Source organism: Scyliorhinus canicula, chromosome 2, assembly GCF_902713615.1.
Source record: "Scyliorhinus canicula chromosome 2, sScyCan1.1, whole genome shotgun sequence".
Taxonomy (NCBI): Eukaryota; Metazoa; Chordata; class Chondrichthyes; order Carcharhiniformes; family Scyliorhinidae; genus Scyliorhinus; species Scyliorhinus canicula.
The window spans coordinates 244,254,882-244,276,744 of NC_052147.1; the positions used below are offsets into that span (position 1 = coordinate 244,254,882).

The 21,863-nt window shown below is 46.0% G+C and overlaps 1 protein-coding gene across 5 annotated transcripts in view; it reads left to right on the plus strand.

The window, feature by feature from the left end:
• Nucleotides 1-21,863, plus strand: part of thsd7ba (thrombospondin, type I, domain containing 7Ba) — a 1,373,128-nt gene that overhangs the window by 501,356 nt on the left and 849,909 nt on the right. For all 5 annotated transcript variants that reach the window (XM_038789927.1, XM_038789926.1, XM_038789930.1 and 2 more), the window contains one exon: nt 12,763-13,564. In XM_038789927.1, coding sequence (XP_038645855.1) covers nt 12,763-13,564 — 802 coding nt within the window. The remainder of the gene's footprint in view (nt 1-12,762; nt 13,565-21,863) is intronic.

The window sequence follows — 21,863 nt, forward strand, 5'->3', positions numbered from 1 at the left end:
CAATAAACAGGTCCCTCAGCTGTCTGATGCCCGCTCTGTGCCAACCCTGAAATCCCCCATCAATGTTCCCCGGGACGAACTTATGGTTCCCCCTTAACGGAGCCTCCATCGAGACCTCCACTTCTCCCCTATGTCGCCTCCGCTGCCCCCAAATCTTGAGGGTAGCCGCCACCACCGGACTCGTGGTATACCTCGTAGGAGGGAGCGGCCACGGCGCCGTTACCAGGGCCCCCAGGCTTGTATCTCCACAGGACGCCCTCTCCATCCGTTTCCATGCTGCCCCCTCCCCCTCCATTACCCACTTGCGCACCATCGACACATTGGCCGCCCAATAATACCCCGAGAGATTGAGTAACGCCAGCCACCCCCCATCTCTACCCCGCTCCAAGAAGACCCTCTTCACCCTCGGGGTCTCATGCGCCCAAATAAAGCTCATGATGCTGCTAGTCACCCTTCTAAAAAAGGCCCTAGGGATAAAGATGGGCAAACACTGAAAAAGGAACAAGAACCTCGGGAGAACCGTCATTTTGACGGACTGCACTCTACCCGCCAACGATAGCGGTACCATGTGCCACCTTTTAAATTCCTCCCCCATCTGCTCCACCAGCCTGGTAAAATTAAGCTTATGGAGAGTCCCCCAACTCCTGGCCACCTGCACCCCCAGGTATCTGAAACTCTTCACTGCCCTCTTAAATGGGAGTCTCCCAATTCCCTCCTCCTGATCACCCGGGTGTACTACAAATACCTCACTCTTGCCTAAATTTAACTTATAGCCCGAGAAGCCCCCAAATTCCGCTAACAGCTCCATCACCCCTGGCATTCCCCCTTCTGGATCCGCCACATACAACAGCAGGTCGTCCACATACAGCGATACACAATGTTCCTCCCCACCCCGCACCAGACCCCTCCATCTCCCTGACTCCCTCAACGCCATAGCCAAAGGTTCAATCGCCAGTGCAAAGAGCAAGGGGGACAGGGGGCACCCCTGCCTGGTCCCACGGTAGAGCCTAAAGTACTCCGATCTCCTTTCATTGGTAACTACACTTGCCATCGGAGCCGCGTAGAGCAGCCTCACCCATTTGATGAATCCCTCCCCGAATCCGAACCGCTCCAGCACCTCCCACAGGTACCCCCACTCAACTCTATCAAACGCTTTCTCCGCATCCAGCGCCACCACTATCTCCGCCTCCCCTTCCACTGCCGGCATCATAATAACATTTAGCAGTCTCCGCACATTCGTGTTGAGCTGCCGTCCCTTGACCAATCCTGTCTGATCCTTGTGTATCACCCCTGGCACACAGTCCTCTATCCTGGTGGCCAAGATCTTCGCCAGCAACTTAGCGTCAACATTGAGGAGCGAGATAGTCCTGTATGATCCACACTGCAAGGGCTCCTTATCCCGCTTCAGGATCAGAGAGATCAGTGCCCGCGACATCGTCGGGGGAAAAGCCCCCCCCTCCCATGCCTCATTGAAGGCTCGCACCAACAGGGGGCCTACCAGATCCGCATACTTTTTATAAAATTCCACCGGGAACCCGTCCGGCCCCGGCGCCTTACCTGACTGCATTTGTCCAATCCCCCTGACTAGCTCCTCCAACTCTATCGGCGCCCCCAGCCCCTCTACCAGCTCCTCTTGAACCCTTGGGAAACATAGCCTGTTCATGAAGCTCTCCATTCCCCCTCTCCCCATCGGAGGTTCTGACCGGTACAGTTCCTCGTAGAAGTCCCTAAAGACCCCATTTACTTCTGTCCCCTTCTGCACTACATTCCCACCCCTATCCGTCACTCCACCAATTTCCCTAGCCGCATCTCGCCTGCGGAGCTGATGCGCCAACATCCTGCTCGCCTTCTCCCCATACTCATATACCGCGCCCTGCGACCTCCTCCACTGTGTCTCCGCCTTTCTGGTGGTCAACAAGTCAAATTTGGCCTGCAAACTACGCCGTTCCCCCAGCAACCCCTCCTCCGGTGTCTCCGCGTATCTCCTGTCCACATCCAGGAGCTCCCTCACCAGTCTCTCCCTCTCCTTCCTCTCCCTCCTTTCCCTATGGGCCCGGATGGAGATCAGCTCCCCCCGGATCACTGCTTTCAGAGCCTCCCAGACCATCCCCACCCGGACCTCCCCCGTGTCGTTGGTATCCAGATACCCCTCAATACTTCCCCGGACCCTCCTACACACCTCCTCATCAGCCAGCATCCCGACATCCAGGTGCCAGAGCGGGCGCTGGTCCCGCGCCTCCCCCATCTCCAGATCAACCCAGTGCAGAGCATGGTCTGAAATCACTATGGCGGAATACTCTGCATCCTGCACCTTCGGGAGCAATCCCCTGCTCAGGATGAAAAAATCTATTCGGGAATAGACCCTATGGACATGGGAGAAAAAGGAATACTCCCGCGCTCTCGGCCTCCCAAACCTCCAGGGATCCACCCCTCCCATCTGGTTCATAAACCCCCTCAGCACTTTGGCCGCCGCCAGTCTCCTACCCGTCCTTGAACTGGACCGGTCCAGTGGAGGATCCAGCACTGTGTTAAAGTCTCCCCCCATGATCAGGCCCCCCGCCTCCAGGTCCGGAATGCGGCCCAACGAGCGCCTCATGAAGCCGGCATCATCCCAATTCGGGGCATATACATTAACCAGCACCACCTTCTCTCCCTGCAGCCTACCCTTCACCATAATATATCTGCCCTCCTTGTCCGACACCACCTCAGCCGCCTCGAACGCCACCCTCTTCCCCACCAGAATCGCCACCCCCTGGTTCTTTGCGTCCAATCCTGAGTGAAAAACCTGCCCCACCCACCCCTTCCTCAGACGAACCTGGTCTGCCACCTTCAAGTGGGTCTCCTGGAGCATAGCTACGTCCGCCTTCAGCCCCTTCAGATGAGAAAATACCCTAGTTCTCTTAATCGGCCAATTCAGTCCCCTCACGTTCCAGGTAATCAGCCGGATCAGAGGGCAACCCGCCCCCCTCCCCCGCCGACTAGCCATAGCTCATTGACTGCTCGCCCCAGGCTAGCTCGCCCCGCCTGACCCGTTCCCCATGAACTCCATGCTTTTTATAAGGCAACATGGAGATGAAATATTTCACAACCATGATTGTCGAGAATCTTTATACATGCACTTGTGATCATAAATCTTTCCCTGGCAGGGCATCTTGATCTTGGCTTTGCAAATGGGGAGGCACAGAGTCGATGCCCCATGTGCCAAATGGAAAGTCAAATAGAGTGTCACTCCTGGCAAATCTCAGTTTGCAAATTGTCCTTAATCACCTGCTCGAGGACATGTTGTTAATAGAAAAAGAAGGGAGTAGGTTAAAACTCCAGAAGAAGTTTTTTTCTCAGCAACTATTCAATTGAAAAATGCACTGATAGATTACAATTATAACTTAAGGAGTTCAAGGGAAAAGTGATTGAGTCTAATTAGATGGCATTGCAGTATCCTCACTTTCTCCTATAATCTGCTGACCTTACTTCCTTCTCGGAATTGCAATATGTATTCAGATTGCTGCCCCTCATGTTATGATCTCCGGGGAAAGTGTAAAACTTGAATGACCAAATTTACCGAATCAGCCCCAAGAGAAGAAATTACCAACACGATTTCACCTTTCGTAATTTCAATGAATCAGAAGCAACATGAAATAAACATGAATTCAGAGGTAAATGATACTTCAAATAAAAAGGTCAATTTCATCATGATGAGTCAATACCACAAAGATACATCTTACACAACAGCAACTGCTGGTTTAGCACAGTGGGCTAAACAGCTGGCTTGTAGAGCAGAACAAGGCCAGCCTCCATGAACAGGCGCCGGAATGTGGCGACTAGGGCCTTTTCACAGTAACTTCATTTGAAGCCTACTTGTGACAATAAGCGATTTTCATTTTTTCACTTCAGATATATGACACAGTTGCACAACTTGCTGTTCTTTATTCAGGGAGAGTAGGAGTAGGTCAGGAGCCCTATCTGAAAGCAACTTTTACCTCTGAATTTCGGGTATAATTGTCATCAGCAAGGCATACATCTCTGGACCCTTTCTCCCTCAGGTCACAACAGTCCTGATTGTGCAGATGTGAAGAGTACCTTTTCAACTGACCAATCGTTAACTCCCCAGTTCACAGTTTGGCCACTTATGGTAAATCACCCTTCCCCTTTGTGTCTCTGATCTAGTCACACAGCTTTCCATATTGCCCATGCATTATGTCCAATAGCTCCTGTCTCCTTTTCTGCCAAGTAGAAAAACTGACCTGTTCCCGAGAGAGATTTGTGCATATTCCCCTCACAATAATTCAATGTCTTTCACTTTCCGTCTGTCTGCCCTTCCCTTTATACCTGCATCTATGCGCTGATCATCTTCAAACTCAAACTCTCTCATCATCATTACTGCAGCAGCTATTTGTCTGCCGTCTCTGTGTCGGGCCACGTGGACTTTTGTATCTTAACTTCTCTTCTGTTGAACCATTTTCTTATTATTCAAGGAAATTGCAATTAGTCCCTTGCAATTGATAAAAACTCTTCAGGTCCTCTTCAAACACTTTTAGACAATTATAAATTCCTCAGATATTTTAAAGAAATTACAAATTTTCCTCACCATCTTGCTCCCGGATCACTTCAGCTGTCGCCAATTCTATTCCCCAATACTATTGTTCTGCTACCCATCATAAGACTGTTTTTTTCTAACACAGATGTTTAATTCCATACGATTTAAATGCAAATTTCAAAACATCGGTAATTCCAAACGATTTGGTGAGACACATTCCTCAGCATGAATTATTTTCTAGTCTCCAAAATGGCTCTCTTTTAGTGTTTTACTAGTCTCTGTTCCATTAATTTGTAATTAGAAATTGATTTTTATTTTTCGTCCTGACATAGCGGCATTTCAAAAATATTTGAAAGGAAGAATAATTGATCATTAGATTTGAAAAAGTGCTTTGAAAATTTAAATCATTCTTTTTTTAAATGCCCCTCAAAATTAAAAAGGAAATCAAACTGCCACAGAAACCGAGTACAATTGCTGGGTAGCTTTGAAATGAACACATTGAGATATTTGGGCAAGAACCGCTTATATATAGCAGAACCATGGAAATTAAATTTGCTTCCTCTCAGGATGTGGCCAACATTGGCAAGGAAATCCTTTGTGGCCCTGTCAAGAGAGTGTTGAGGTAGAGTGCTTTGCACAGCATAAAGAGTTTACCATGTCTTGAAGGAAATGTGTGAAGTTGAGGATCAGTAGGACACTTCCCTTCCCTGAAGAATGTTGGCGAACAAGTTGCATTTTCATAACTATTCTGCAGGAACCATGCCCATAAATTTCTCAGATTTATTTGATTCACATTCAGAACACCTGGTGAGATTTTATTGAGAAAGAATCATAGAATCATCATAGTGCAGAAGGAGGACATTTGGCCTATCGAGTCTGCACTGGCCCTTGGAAAGAGCACCCTACGCAAGCACACATCTCCACCCTATCCCCGGAACCCAGTAACCCCACCCAACCTTTTTGGATACGAAGGGCAATTTAGCATGGCCAGTCCACCTAACCTGCACATCTTTGGACTGTGGGAGGAAACCGGAGCACCCAGAGGAAACCAACGCAGAACGTGCAGTCTCCGCACAGATAGTGACCCAAGCTGGGAATGGAACCTGGGATCCTGGAGCTGTGAAGCAACTAAGCAAACCACTGTGCTACCGTGCTGCCCATGTAGCTTTTCTTTGAAAGGAAGCGTTTCAAAGATACTCTGAAGGCTTACCTATGGACATTAATGCCTTGCTCAAAAGAAACCTACTTGGAGGAACCTCCTGATTGAAGGGGCACAATTCTTCGAAGACACCCGACAGCAAGAGGAGACCCAGAAAAGGAGCCTGAGAAAGGAATACAAGAGGATCTGGGGTCCAAGGACCAATTCCTCCACCCGGAAACACCTGCCAAGTGTGTGGTTGAAGATGCAGCTTTAGGATCAGACTCATCAGCCATGTGTAAATGCACAGAACCCATGACCAGTAATACAGAGTTTCTTTGTGGACAATCATACTCATTATAGTGAGTGATCACCGAAGAGAAGAAGACTTTAACCACTCTACTATTGTACCTGTATTTATGATGCAGCTGCTAATGATCAGAACCGTTTTTCTCCTGTGTGTCATAGCAGGTTTGACCCTGAATATCAGGCTTTCATGTTCAAGGAAACAATTATAGTTGCAATAATAATAATCTCTATTATTGTCACAAGTCGGCTTACATTAACACTGCAATGAAGTTACTATGAAAATCCCGAGTCGCCACACTCTGGCACCAGTTCGGGTATACCGAGGGAAAATTGAGAATGTCCAATTCATTAACAAGCACATCTTTTGGGATTTGTGGGAGGAAACCGGAGGAAACCCGCACAGAGAGAACGTGCCGACTCCACACAGACAGTGACCCAAGCCGGGAATCGAACACAGGTCCCTGGCACAGAGATGCAACAGTGCTAACCACTGTGCGACTGTGACGCCCACCTTTAGCATGAACATTGCGCACACTGTTTTCAGGTGAAAGAAAAATCACATTTGGGAATGCTTATGCTTTGGAATCAAATCCTGCATCTTGCATCAGTGACCAGAACTGGGTACAGGGCAGAGAATTAATAATGTTTGATCATTAGACCCTCTTGTATTTTGCTTTTGTAGCTCTATACCTGACTGATTGGTGATTGCTGCTCTGCATTGGTTGCACTTCTTTATGATTGAGACTCCTGAGTATTTTTCAGCATTATCCTCGAATATTATAAAACCATTACTGGATTGAAGATATAGGGCGCGATACTCCGTTTTTCTATGCCGATTTTGTAATTGGCAATCGGGCGCAGAATCTATTTTTACGACCGAATTGGGGACGGCACCTGTTTGACGCAGGTTGCGCATGCTCCACGCTCTCCAAAATGGCATCATCGTGGCGCGCGCCGCACACTGTTGGGACGGCCTCAGGATATTAGTGAACCAGATAGGTTTTTACAACAATCGACAAAGATTTCATGGTCATCATTGGACTTTTAATTCCAGCTTTTTATTAAGTTCAATTTCACATTTTGCCATGGTGGGATTCTAACCCAGGTGCTCAGAGCATTACCGTGGGTCTCTAGATTACTAGTCCAGCAGCGCCATTACATCATCACTTCCCCTTAACACCTATTTGGATTACAGTATCAGTTATCATTCTGCAACTATCACACTTTCTGCAACTCATTGGGTAGAATTTTGCACTCGCTGAGCAGGCGCGTGGTGGACATGATCGATCACAAGAAGGGGCACAATGACATTGGGAGGGCGACCCGAGGTCATTGCGCCTCCTCATGATATTTCAGTTGGCAGGCACACATGGAAGTCAGAAGCATGACCGCTGACAGTTAAAGGGTCAATTAAAGTAATTCCAATTTTAAGTCGCCTGTACACTTTTACACTCACTTACAGGCCACTCAGCTACGCAGTCTTCATGTTTCCAGTACATTCTACTCCAGGAGAGGATAAAAGGCCCACAGGCATTTCAAAGTTGATTAGTTACGAGTTTGGCTGTCAGTGGTTTGGAGCTGGTTTATAGAGAGTTTCTGGCAGTTTTTTGTTGTTCTGGAGAACTCTCTGATTTTTTAAGCTTTTGCAGAGGCCTTCTGTCAATAAGGCCCTTCAGTGCAGAAACCTGTGAAACCATATGCGCAAAAGTGGGGACTGTGCACTCTGCTGGAGGGACCTCAGAAGAGGGAAGAAGCCAGTTGCCCAAAGGCAGTGTCTTAGAGTGAGTTATATGGAACGTGCGCGCTGGCAGAAAGGGTGCAGGGCCAGCAGGAAGTGTAAGGCAGAAGAGTTTGGAGATGGTATCATTCCCCAGCAGGCAGAGTCTACACAGGCTACATTCATGTTGCCTACATATCTGAGGTTCAGTGCTGAAAAAGGCTCCGCCTCTCCAGGGAGACTGTCACTTATATGTGCGAGATAATTGGTCGAGAGATCACCTCCAACTGTCTAGGTAGCACCATACGTCAGTGGCTCTTAAGTTTACAATTGCCCTAGGCTTTTGCTCCTTTGGTGCTTTCCAGGGATCTGTGGGAGATCTATGTAGTGTCACCTAATCGACTGCTCACTGCTGCTTCAAACTGTTCACTGACGTTCTGTTCTGAAGGTCAGTATCTTCATTGACTTCCAGACTGATAAGGCCAGCCAGGCTGAGAGAGCCAGAGGCTTTGCTGCAATTGCAGGATTTCCCCGCATCCAGGGAACCATTAACTGCACACATGTGGCCATAAGGGGATCCGCTGGGTACTGGGTGCCTTCATCAATAGAACGGGCTTCCACTCCCTCCATGTCCAGGTTGTGTGTGACCACTAGAGTTAGATACTGCAGGTTTGTGTCAGGTATCCTGGAAACTGTCATGATTCCTACATTCTCTCCAAGGGGCCAAGGCCTGTTGTTCCTCCAGCTCACTTGGATGATTGGCTCCTGGAGGACAAAGGCTATTCGTGGTATAGGCGGCTGATAACACCACTGAAAAGCCCAAGGACTGCAGCCGAGGAGAGCTACAATCATAGACATGCCTCCACAAGGGCAGTAATTCAGAGGACCATAGGCCGACTCAAGATAAGACTGCACTGCCTTGACTGCTCATGGGGACCACATCAAATCTCCTTGAGTGCTTCCCTTATTATTGTTTTCTGCTGCTCACTGCTCAACCTAGTTTTGTCAAGGAGGGTACTCATTGGTAGTTGAAGAAAGCAATCCTGCTCCACAAGCTGCAGGGAATGTTTTAATAGAGCATAGAATAGAACACTACAGCGCAGTACGGGCCCTTCGGCCCTCGATGTTGCGCCGACCTGTGAAACCATCTGAAGCCTATCTGACCTACACTATTCCATTTTCATCCATATGTCTATCCAGTGACCACTTAAATGCCCTTAAAGTTGGCGAGTCTACTACTGTTGCAGGCAGGGCGTTCCACACCCCTACTACTCTCTGAGTAAAGAAACTGCCTCTGATATCTGTCCTATATCTATCACCCCTCAATTTAAAGCTATGTCCCCTCGTGTTGGTCATCACCATCCGAGGAAAAAGACTCTCACTGTCCACCCTATCTAACCCTCTGACTATCTTATATGTCTCTATTAAGTCACCTCTCAGCCTTCTCCTCTCTAACGAAAACAACCTCAATTCCCTGAGCCTTTCCTCGTAAGACCTTCCCTCCATACCAGGCAACATCCTAGTAAATCTCCTCTGAACCCTTTCCAAAGCTTCCACATCCTTCCTATAATGTGGTGACCAGAACTGCACGCAGTACTCCAGGTGCGGCCGCACCAGAGTTATGTACAGCTGCAGCATGACCTTGTGGTTCCGAAACTCAATCCCCCTGCTTATAAAGGCTAGCACACCATATGCCTTCTTAACAGCCCTATTAACCTGGGTGGCAACTTTCAGGGATTTATGTACCTGGATGCCGAGATCTCTGTGTTCATCTACACTACCAAGAATCTTGCCATTAGCCCAGTACTCTGCATTCCTGTTACTCCTTCCAAAGTGAACCACCTCACACTTTTCCGCATTAAACTCCATCTGCCACCTCTCAGCCCAGCTCTGCAGCTTATCTATGTCCCTCTGTATCCTATAACATCCTTCAGCACTATCCACAACTCCACCGACCTTCGTGTCATCTGCAAATTTACTAACCCATCCTTCTACACCCTCTTCCAGGTCATTTATAAAAATGACAAACAGCAGTGGCCCCAAAACAGATCCTTGCGGTACACCACTAGTAACTGAACTCCAGGATGAACATTTGCCATCAACCACCACCCTCTGTCTTCTTTCAGCTAGCCAATTACTGATCCAAACCGCTAAATCACCTTCAATTCCATACTTCCTTATTTTCTGCAATAGCCTACCGTGGGGAACCTTATCAAACACCTTACTGAAATCCATATACACCACATCAACAGCTTTACCCTGATCCACCTGTTTGGTCACCTTCTCAAAAAACTCAATAAGGTTTGTGAGGCATGACCTACCCTTCACATAACCGTGTTGACTATCGCTAATCAACTTGTTCTTTTCAAGATGATTATAAACCCTATCTCTTATAACCTTTTCCAGCATTTTACCCACAACCGAAGTAAGGCTCACAGGTCTATAATTACCAGGGTTGTCTCTACTCCCCTTCTTGAACAAGTGGATAAATTTGCTATCCTCCAGTCTTCCGGCACTATTCCTGTCGACAAAGACGACATAAAGATCAAGGACAAAGGCTCTGCAATCTCCTCCCTGGCTTCCCAGAGAATCCTAGGATAAATCCCATCTGGCCCAGGGGACTTATCTATTTTGACATTTTCCAAAATTGCTAACACCTCCTCCTTTTGAACCTCAATTCCATCTAGCCTGGTCGACTGAACCTGAGTGTTCTCCTCGACAACATTGTCTTTCTCCAGTGTAAACACTGACGAAAAATATCCATTTAACGCTTCCCCTATCTCCTCTGATTCCACACACAACTTTCCACTACTATCCTTGATTGGCCCTAATCTTACTCGAGTCATTTTAAGTACTGGGCCTGAGGAGGACCTGGAGAAGCCCCAAGGTGAGGAGCAGGATCTCAATGTGAGAATACGTACAGGAGGCTTGGAGACCAGGAAGTCCTTGATTCAGAGAGCTTTCAGCCTAAATGCTGTAGCAAGGAGTCAAGATGATGGCAAGGGATGTTCCCCCACCTCACTGATTTCTTCTGATGAGGAATCCTGTCACCTTTAAGTCACCTGTCACCTGACCTCTGAAGTAAAATTTGCAGACTTTATTCTGTGCCATACACAACTTTCAGGCATCTTCCCTATAGTGAGTAAAGTTGCCATAGTCCCAGATGACCATAGGCTGCTTTCCCCTTTGAGAACAGGAGAGCTGACTGGTGGTGATTTAACCTGAGGATCACCACAACTCAGGCAAGGAGAAAGGTAGAGAAGGTGGGCCTTCATGAATAACATAAACCAGTATGGGAATTGAACCCATGCTGCTGGCCTCGTTCTGCTTCATGCACCAGCTGCACAGCCAACTGAGCTAAACAGTCCCATTTCCCCTATAAATTGCAAGAAGCACACTAAGGTCATTGCACAAAATGTAATATCTTTATAATAAAGGCAAGGATACAAATGGACCAGTATACACGCACCAATTAAACATTAATCACCCGTGACAACTCCTTTTGTGATAATTCTTGGTTCCCACCCTTGTCCCCGACATCCGGCAGGGCTAAGCCTCTCTCATGCAGGCTGGCAGTTAATTGGCCAGCCAGTGTGAAGTTGCCAGGCGGGAGTGGATTTCTCATTCACTTCTGATCTGGTCGATCACACTCATATGTCTGCCTGGAAATTCAGGCCATTCTGCAGTTTCTGAACTGTCTCATCCAATTTCACTGTCCTATCCAGTCTGATACTGTCTGCAAGTTGACCACTTTGTGTTGCTGATCCCGGGCCATTTATACAATTCATGAGGAACAGAGATCTGAGCAAAGAATCTGAGGCATCTCTTTTAATACTTCTGCCTCGCTCTGACATACGTTAAATACTTAACCGTCTAGCCATTGACCAATTTCTTATTCATTTCCTAGATTAACTGTGAACTCATACAGTTTTTAGTTTAATAGATAGCCTTTCATGCAGGACTTTGTCAAAAATGTTTTGTATGTTGAGGTTTACCTGTGCTTCACACAGTGACCAATTTAAGGACAAAAACTCTGGAATCATTTTGGGAATATTTTGTGCAAAAGAAAGTATTGCAGATGCTGGAAACTTGAAATGAAAACAGGCCATGTTGCAAATACTCAGCAGGTCCAACCTTGCCCTTCCACTGCCTTTGTACTTGCTTAAAACCTGTTACATCACTCACTTTTTCCAGTTCTGACAAAAGATCTTCGACTTGAAATTTTATTTCCACTCCTCTCTTCACAAATGTTTCCTGACCTGCTGAACATTTCCAGCATTTTCTGTATTTTCAGCAGTGAGCTTCTTGGTTGCACTGAGGGGCTTTTCTGAAGCGGGAGATTAGTCGAATAGTCTTTCCATCTGAGTCCCTCTGGTGATGGAAACAGTCTGGAGATCTAACATCATAATCCTCACCTTTTATTCTCCTTTACATCTAATAACTGTGTGTCCCTGGAATCGAGGAGAAGAAATAATAATGTTACTTTGCTGGTGTGTTTTCTATATTTCAATGATTAAAAAGCAATGTAAACATATCTTTTGGCACTTGTTTCTTTTTTCAGCCCTTTCATGACGGACAATCGAGTGTTCTTTTTCCAAATGACGGCCATCTTAATGTTTGTTCCAGGCTGTCTTTATCCTATAATGTATTTGGTTATTTAATTTAAAAAATTTAATTTATAGCGGCCAATTCTTTTTTCCAATTAATGGCCAATTTAGCGTGGCCAATCCACCTACCCTGCACATCTTTGGGTTATGGGGGTGAAACCCACACAAACACAGGGAGAATGTGCAAATTCCACACGGACAGTGACTCAGAGCTGGGATCGAACCTGGGACCTCGGCGCCGTGAGGCAGCCGTGCTAACCCACTGCGTCACCGTGCTGCCCTCAGAGGTTATTTTAAAATTTAAGACACCTGAGTGCGGATTACAGTCACGCAAATTATGCTCGCTGTACATGGACACACAGTTTTTCAAATGTGCCTACTTTTTTTGTTCACGTTAATACTGAATTTGCGTTTTCAGTTAAGGTAAAGAATTACTCAATTTGTTTTCTGCTTTTAGGTCAGTGGGGCCGATGTATTGGCGAAGACTGTGGTCCAAATGGAGTGCAAAGTAGAACAGTGTGGTGTGTCCATATCGAAGGTTGGACAACGCACCATTCCCACTGTAAATATGAGGAGAGACCAGAAATTCAGAGGGACTGTTTCAAGGTGTGTGACTGGCACCACGAACTTTTTGAGTGGGAATTCTCTAAATGGGGAGATTGTGCACTTCGTGTTACTTCGAAGAAAGTTAAGTCAAGGACCTCCAATTGCGTCACCGCACAGCAGGGACTGCAGCATAGGAAAGTACACTGCATACGAAAATCCAACAGATCGCTGGTGTTAGACGAGATTTGTGAATTCTTTACGCCAAAGCCTGCCTCGGACCAAGCCTGCCTCATTCCCTGCCCACAGGACTGTGTCGTGTCAGAGCTCTCAGCATGGTCAGCCTGCAGCAAAGGATGTGGGAAAGGATTACAACATCGTATTCGCTCAGTATTGTCACCGCCCTTGTATGGTGGTAAGACCTGCCCATCTCTAACAGAAACTAAGGGCTGTGATATCCAGGTCTCCTGTTTGGTTGGGGAGGATGATTTTCAATACAGTTTAAAAGTAGGTCCCTGGAGTGATTGTAGACTGCCACACCAAAGACACATCTGGCAAAATGGCAAAGCTGTACTGAACCTTGGTTTGCAATCATCCAAAAAGAATGACGTGAAGCATCAAATCCAACAACATTCCAAGCCCCGGGATGTAGAGATAGGATATCAAACAAGACATGTCCATTGTACGAGAAGTGATGGAAAGAATGCCATGCTAAGGTAACGTCATTGTTTCATGTGCTTGCCTGTTCACAAGCATTCGTGAAAACAGTGGGCGGTGGAGTAAATCCATCCAGCTAATATTGAAGCAATGTGCATAATATGGAATTTTACAGCTGTGCAGCAGATTAAAGGTTGAATAGCTAACTGGTTTTTAATGAAGTTTTATAAAAGCAATCAGAAAAGGAGAGAGGGAAAGTTTCGTTAAAGTCTGGAAAAGATGCTACCACTGGTTTCTAAAGGTGTGCTGGATTTTGATTTTAGTGACATTGTGCCTGTGGATTTTCAGGGCGCTGTGGGGAAGGGCGAGGAGTTGGAAGGGCTGCAAAATAGTACCAGAAGGAGTCAGGTGGGGAACACAATGCCTTCCCACTGCCATGCCATATTGCCAGTGGCGTGAAAGCTGGCACTAAGTTGCCTGACTGGATACCAACTGAGCAATTGAGTAGCCAATGAAGGACCACTTCCCACCTCCATAGGCATTTTGCATGCCTCGGGAGTTCCCTTCACCATGTGCGGCGACGTTTGGATGATGCCCCTCCCAGTGCCTTCCAATTGGCGAGTTGTGAGGGGGGGGGGGGGGGTTCATGGGTGGCCCTTCTTTCTCCATGGCCCAAAGAGAGGAATCCCCAAAATTAATTGGGATAATCAGAGTATGAAAGGTTTAGAGGGGACGTGAATTCTAAGTGCACCTAGGAGAACTTTTTGAGATGGCACATAGAGAGCCCGACAAGAGAGGGGTGGGACTTGACCTAGTTTTAGGGAATGGGGCAGGTGGTATAAGTGTCAGTTGGGGAGCATTCTGGTGATAGTGACCATAACTTGGTGAGATTAAAAGTAGCTATGGAAAAGGACAAAGCCAGACCAGAAATAAAGGTTCTGAATTGGAGGAAGCCCAATTTTAATAGGATAAGACCATAAGACATAGGAGCAGAATTAGGCCTCTCGGCACATCACACCTGCTCTGCCATTCAATCATGGCTGTTATTTCTCTCATCCCCATTCTCCTGCCTTTCCCCCATAACCCCTGATTCCATTATTAATCAATAACCTATCTCTCTCTCTTAAAGACACTCAGTGTTCCACAGATTCACCACCCTCTGGCTGAAGAAAATCCTCCTCATCTCTGTTTTACAGGATCGTCCCTTCAGTCTGAGGTTGTGTCCTCTGGTTCTAGTTTTTCCTACAAGTGGAAACACCCTCTCCATGTCCACTTTATCTGGGCCTCTTAGTATCCTGCAAGTTTCAATAAGACCCCTCCCCCCCATCCTTCTTGGGATCATTCTTGTGATCCTGCTCTGGACCCTTTCCAAGGCCAGTACATCCTTCCTTAGATATGGGACCCAAAACTGCTCATTATACTCCAAATGGGGCCTGATCAGAGCTTTATACAGTCTCAGAAGTATATTCCTGGTCTTGTATTCTAGCCCTCTTGACATGACTGTTAACATTGCATTTGCCTTCCTAGCTTCTGACTGAACCTGCACGTAAACCTTAAGAGAATCTTGAACTAGGACTCCTAAGTCTCTTTGTGCTTTTGATTTCCTAAGCCTTTTCCCATTTAGAAAATAGTCTGTGCCTCCATTTTTCCTACCAAAGTACATAACCTCACACTTTTCCACATTGTATTCCATCTGCCACTTCTTTGCCCACTATCCTAGCCTGTCCAAGTCCTTCTCAATCTCCTGCTTCCTCAATACTACCAGTCACTCTGCATATCTTTGTATCGACTGCAAACTTAGCAACAGTACCCTCAGTCCCTTCTTCCAGATCATTAATGTATATTGTGAAAAGTTGTCGCCCCAACACCGACCCCTGAGGAGCACCACTAGTCACCGCCTACCATCCCGAAAAGAAGACTCCTTTATCCCCACTCTCTGCCTTCTGCCAGTCAGCCAATCCTCTATCCATGCTAGGATCTTACCATTAACACCATGGGCTCTTGACTTATTTAACAGACTTCTATACTGTACCTTGTAAAAGGCGTTCTGGAAATCTAAATAGATCGCGTCCACTGGTTGCCCTTTGTCTAACTTTCTCATTACCTCCTCAGAGGACTCGAACAGATTTGTCAGAAGTAGAGATATACAAAGCCAACATGTTCCTGGAAAGGTGAACAGTGGGATCAAAACGTCCAGAGAACTCTTTAAAGGGAAAAACAGGATTGGACAAGGAAAAAAAAGGAAGGTTTATGACAGATGCTGAGGGCTGAAAACAGCGGATGCTTTCGAGGAGAATGAAATGTGCAGGGTAGTACTTTTAAAAAATTAGGAGAGTGGGGAGGAGTCATGAAAAGACACTGGTGGAGGAACTAAAACAGAATCACAAAGTGTTTTAAAAGTATTTTAAGGGCAAAAGAGTAACCAGGAAAAGAGTAGGGCATACTAGGGACCAAAGTGGGGAGCCAAAAGATATAGGTGAGGTATTAAATGAGTATTTTACATTTGTGTTCACTATGGAGAAGGATGATGTAGGTATAGAAAATTCAGAATGGGAATGTAATATCATTGAACAGATTGGCATTGAAAGGGAAGTGGTGTTCGAGGTATTAGTGGGTGTAAAAGTGGATAAATTCCCAGGTCCAGATGAGATGTTTCCTGGGCTGCTATGGGAGTCAAGAGAAGAGATTGTAGAGGCTCTGATGTTCATTTTCAAATCCTCTCAGGGCATAGTTGAGGTATCAGAGGACTCGAGGACAGCTAATGTGCTACCATTATTCAGGAAGGGAAGTAGTGAAGAGACAAGTAATTACAGGTCAGTAAGTCGAACATCAGTGGCAGGGAAATTGTTGGAAAAATTCTGAGGTCCAGAATTAATCTCCACTAGGAGGGGAAAGGATTAATAAATCAATCAGCGTGGCTTTGTCAAGGGGAGATCATGTCGAACAAATTGATTGAACGTTTTGAGGAGGTGACTGCGCGTGTAGATAGACAAGAACAATGCAGTTGATGTGGTCCACATGGACTTAAGTAAGGCTTTTTACAAGGTCCTGCGTGGGAGACTGATCAAGAAGGTAAGAGCCCATGGGATCCAGCACAATTTGGCTTCATGGCAGGAGGCAGATTGTGTTGCTCAAAGGTTGTTTTTGTGACTGGAATCCTGTGCCCAGTAGTGTATCACAGTGATCAGAGCTGGGTCCCTCGCTGTTTGCAATGTACATTAATGATCTAGGTGGGAATGTGGGAGGAATGATCAGTAGGTTCGCTGTTGACACAAAGATTGGTGGTGTGGTAAATAGCGAGGAGGAAAGCCTTAGATTACAGGGTGATAGAGACGGATTGGTCAGATGGACAGAACTCTGACAAATAGAATTTAATCCTGAAAAGTGTGAAGTGATGCATTTTGGGAGGACTGTAGGATGCTAGGAAGTGCAGATGACCAGAGGGACCTTGGAGTACATGTCCATAGGTCCTTCAATTACCAAGACATGTAGATAACTTGGTTAAGAAGGCATAAGGGATACTTGCCTTTATTAGCCGAGGCATAGAATATAAAAGCAGGGAGGTACACTCACATCATTAGGCCACAGCTCGAGTATCATAGAATCATAGAATCCCTACAGTGCAGAAGGAGGCCATTTAGTCCATCGGGTTTGCACCGACCTTCTGAAAGAGCATCCCTATCCAGCGTTAGACCCCCCCCCCACCCTATCCCTATAACCCAGGAGCCCTATCTAACCTTGTTGACACTAAGGGACAATTTAGCATGGCAAATCCAGCTAACCTGCACATCTTTGGACTGTGGGAAGAGACCGTTGCACCCGGAGGAAACCCACGCAGACACAGTGAGAAAGTGCAAACTCCGCACAGTCACCCGAGGCCAGAATGGAACCTGGGTCCTTGTCACTGTGAGACAGCAGTGCTAACCACTGTGCCACCATGCTGTACTGTGTGTAGTTCCGGTTATCACATTATAGGAAGGATACAATTGCACTAGAAAGAGCGCAGAGGAGATTCACCAGTATGTTGCCTGGGCTGGAGCTTTTGAGCTTTGAAGAGAGGCCAGTTAGGGCAGGGTTGGTGTCCTTTGAGTAGAGAAGACTGAGGGGAGACCTGATTGACCTGAAATGAGTCAATAACCAGGGGGCATAGATTTAAGCTAGTGGGCAGGAGATTTGGAAGGGATTTGAAAAAAACTGTTTTCACCCAGGAGGTGATGGGAATCCGGAACTCACTAGCTGAAAGGATGATAGAGGCGGGAACCCTCACAACATTTTAGAAGAATTTAGGTGAGCACTTGAAATGCCACAGCGTACAAGGCCAAGTGCTGGAAAATGGTATTAAAATGAATGCTTGATGGGCAGCACAGACATGATGGCCTGAAGGACCTCTTTCTGTGCTGTAAAACTCGATGACTCTATGAGCTATATGTCAACATTAATTTTGAATGTTTCATCCTTACTGTTCCGGATATGCTTGCGGTTGAAGAGCAGAACTCTTGACATAAGATCCCATTATTAATGGTGAACTGATGAAAATGGTCGATAACATTTTGGGGCCTGTTATCTGAATTAATTTCATCGGGGAGCCCATGAATATAAAAGACGATCTCTCGGGCTTTGATGACGAGATCTTTTATATGAACCCTGATTATCTCCAACCATCTGGAATAATAATCAGGAGTCACAAAGTATGCCTTGTAATGGAAGTTAAAGAGGCCGAGGCCTAACTTTTACCTTGGGCGATGTGGAAAGACAAATGGTACCAGGGATTCAGTTTCTGTTCGAGTGTGAGGATATTCTTGCCATTGAGGGGGTGTAGCGAAAGCTTACTAGACTGATTCCTGGGATGGCAGGATTGATGCAAGAGGAGAGATTGAGTCAGCGAGGATTTTATTAGCTGGAGTTCAGAAGAATGAGGGGGGATCTCATAGAAACTCATAATATTCTAACAGGGCTGGATATGGTAGATGCAAGAAGGATGATCCCGGTGCTGTGGGTGTCCGAAACCAGGGGGACACTTGTTACTAAGAGGAACGACCACAGGGATCCCTGTACTGACTGCTTCCTCCCAGCCCCTCTCATCATCACCCTTCATTCTTCAGAGTAACTACATCCCTGAAGCTTCTATCTATGACCACCTCTGCCTACCGAATGATCCGAAGTTCATCCAACTCCAGCTCTAGTTTCCTAACACGGTTTCTGAGGAGCTGGAGATGGGTGCACTTCCCACAGATGAAATAAGAATACGAGATTGATCATTTAGGACTGAGGTGAGGAAAACTTCCTTCACCCAGAGAGAGTGGCGAGCCTGTGGAATTCGTTTCCACAGAAAGTACTTGAGGCCAAAACTAGTTTTCAAGAAGCAGTTGGATATAGCACTTGGGGTGAAAGGGATCAAAGGGTGTTGGGGGAAGGCGGGATCAATTGAGTTGGATGATCAACCATGATCATAATAAATGGCAGAGCTGGTTCGAAAGGTAAAATGGCCTCATTCTGCTCCTATTTTCTATTTTTCTATATTTTGACGCAACAAAATCTTGGACTGCTTGTGTGATACCTGGTCACCTTACTGAGTGCAGAATTCTCACTCTGGATTTAGTGATGCTGAGGTGACTGTAAAGAATATCTTGCTGCATCGGATGTGGAATGTTCAAACAATGGTTGGAAACTAGGAGGTCATCCACAACGGTCAAATAGACTTGTTAATCATAGTATTTGTGGATAAAATGATCGTTCGGGTTATATTTAGACTATACCTGGAGACAGAACTCCCACACTTGAATACATTCAGCATTATCTTTTTGGGTTCCATGGTGGATATGGGCAGGAGGCTCATATAGCCAAGGAAAATGTTTCCACTTCTGACACCAATGTGGAATTGAGGGTGACAACATAGTTAACGGGAGCTGTGGAGAGTGCAGCAACCATATGAACTCAACAGCTGTATATCGATACTGCATCAATCTTTGCTGCTGTTTGAGCACACTGCCCAGACCTGCAGAAGAAGTTTCTGCATCAATGACAGCTGGCAAAGTCGGTCATGCACCAGGACATTCAAGGAGACTAGTCTATCTGTAATGGATTGAAAGGCCTTGATCTGTTCAGTGCCCCAGAACCTTATGCAGGAGATCCCTCAAGGGTTCCATGAGTGCAGCGAAGTTAGGGATCAACTTTCCCACATTGTTTACCATCCCCAGGAAACATTGAATATTGGTAATTCATATTGGTTGGGGAAACTCAAGAATGGCCTTTGTTGTCTGTGGATCGACTGTAATACCATGCCATTGGTGATGTGTCCTAGGAATTTTATGTTTGTTCTGACAAACTCACACTTGTCGTTCAACATGAGGCCTGCTTCCTGGAGAGCCTTGGGAACCTCTCTTGTTTGCCCTCAAGGATCGTTGGTATGGTGCATTGGAATATCTCTGGGGTAGACAAAAGGCCAAAAGGGAGATGGCTCAAGCAAAATCAACCAAAAGGCATAATGACAGTCATCAGGAGCCTAGATTCCTTGTTGAGGGATATCATTGTTTGTATCAAGCTTTGTAAGTAAGACACTATTGGCAAAATTCACCAAGTCTACCGGTGCCATTAGATGGAATTCCTGGCTTTGTTATGCTGCATAAGATCCACACAAAGCCTGAGGTGGCCATTAGGCTTGGGAATGGTGATCAGACTGGAACACCAGTGCTAGTGGGTAGGTAGTGTAAGCAGGGAAATAACGTCCCTGTGTAACATATGGTTGGTTCCCCCTTAACCTTTGACAATAAGGGTGCAGCACCCACTTGGGGTGAACAGACACACTGGCATGGCATCTGGGATATGGGAGCAGCAAAATATGATATTCAGTCTTCAGCTTCCCCAGTCTTTGTAAAAGTTGTGAAAATTCCTGATGGAAGATGATCCTGGTGCCAGATGGAAGAATGTTATTGTTTTTTTCTTATGCTACTTAACTGTACACGCTGCTGCTGAGTAGGGAAATAGTTTTCTGCGGTAGACATAAAGGATCTCTGTGTCACCCCTTGTAGTGTAGTGTTGTGGTTCTCTGACCCTCAATATGTAGGCTTGTTTGACCCAATCCCTGGAGTTTTATACTGGTAGGCTGAAGAGGAATTGTGTGGAGCTACACAAGGTGATCAGCCAGACAGATACCACTGTGATTGTGTCAAGTTGGAAGCATGTTGGGAACCCCCTGACCTTTAAATTCATGGACCAGAGGTCCTGGTAATTATGGAGACCTTTGTGTAGGAAAGGTGAGATAATCGCTAATATCTGGTGGTGTCGTCATTTGTGCCTTTTGTTGGAGACTCTTATCAAGCAGAAGCGCTGGAAACATTCTGTCCTGCTGCATCTGAAACACTCAGGACCCCTTGCTAGGCTATCTCACTCTTTGTGCTGTTGCCTCACTCCCCAGCATAAATATTTCAAAATGGCGGCAGAGTGGTTTCTCACCTTTTCTCCCGTTTTGGCAGAATTCAGCACAGGCAGTTGCCGTATTGATCCTGCAAGAGAAAGGAAAGAACCGACTTGGATTGGTCTTCCAGATGCAATCTCTGTATCTTTGAAGCTTGAAAAGAAGTGGGGTAGGGACAGGGGCTTCTGGCAGTACCGCCATTGCTACCTGTCTATGGTGAATGTGTCGCTGGGATACTTGACGAAGCATCTTGCGAAAGAAAGATTACAGTCGTGTTGGACCTTGGGTGCTTGTCATATGACACCAACAACGGGCTAAACTGATGTTGCCACCATTGTTGCCATGTTGTAGAATGTGCTAAGTTAGGATTCCAGCAAGGAAGAGTAGTAGGCGCATCAGGGTAATTACTTAAAAATCTAGTTTATTTACAATATTTACTTTATGTACATGGTGAGTTACAGGGAAATCACATCTTCCCTCAGGGCAGCCTGTCTGTTCCCTACAGTACCTCATAAATGACTGCCTGACGTCAATGCCACATTATCACTTAACTCATAGATTCGCATATCCATTCTATGGCAATAAGCTCAAGAAAACTATTGTTGTTTACAATCTCAATTCTCAATTTCAATAACACATTGGTTCATTGTGACAGTCCAACTGAACTAAGCTATTCAGCTTACCATGATCATTTTAACACCCTTTTATATTGTAAAATGTTTTAAATACATATTTACACTAATATTGAAAGCTAATCCTGATTTAGTCAGGCTGTAGCAGCTCTCAGTACATTCCCTGACTTACAATATCATCACCATGCTCTTGCAACCTGCCCTCTGCCAGCTTGTTGCAGGTATCCTTTGTAGGAATATTATTGTCTTTTCAGAAGCTATTGCTACCCTCTGAAGTTACATAACCCTTCTCAGTGCTGCCACAGTTGTTCT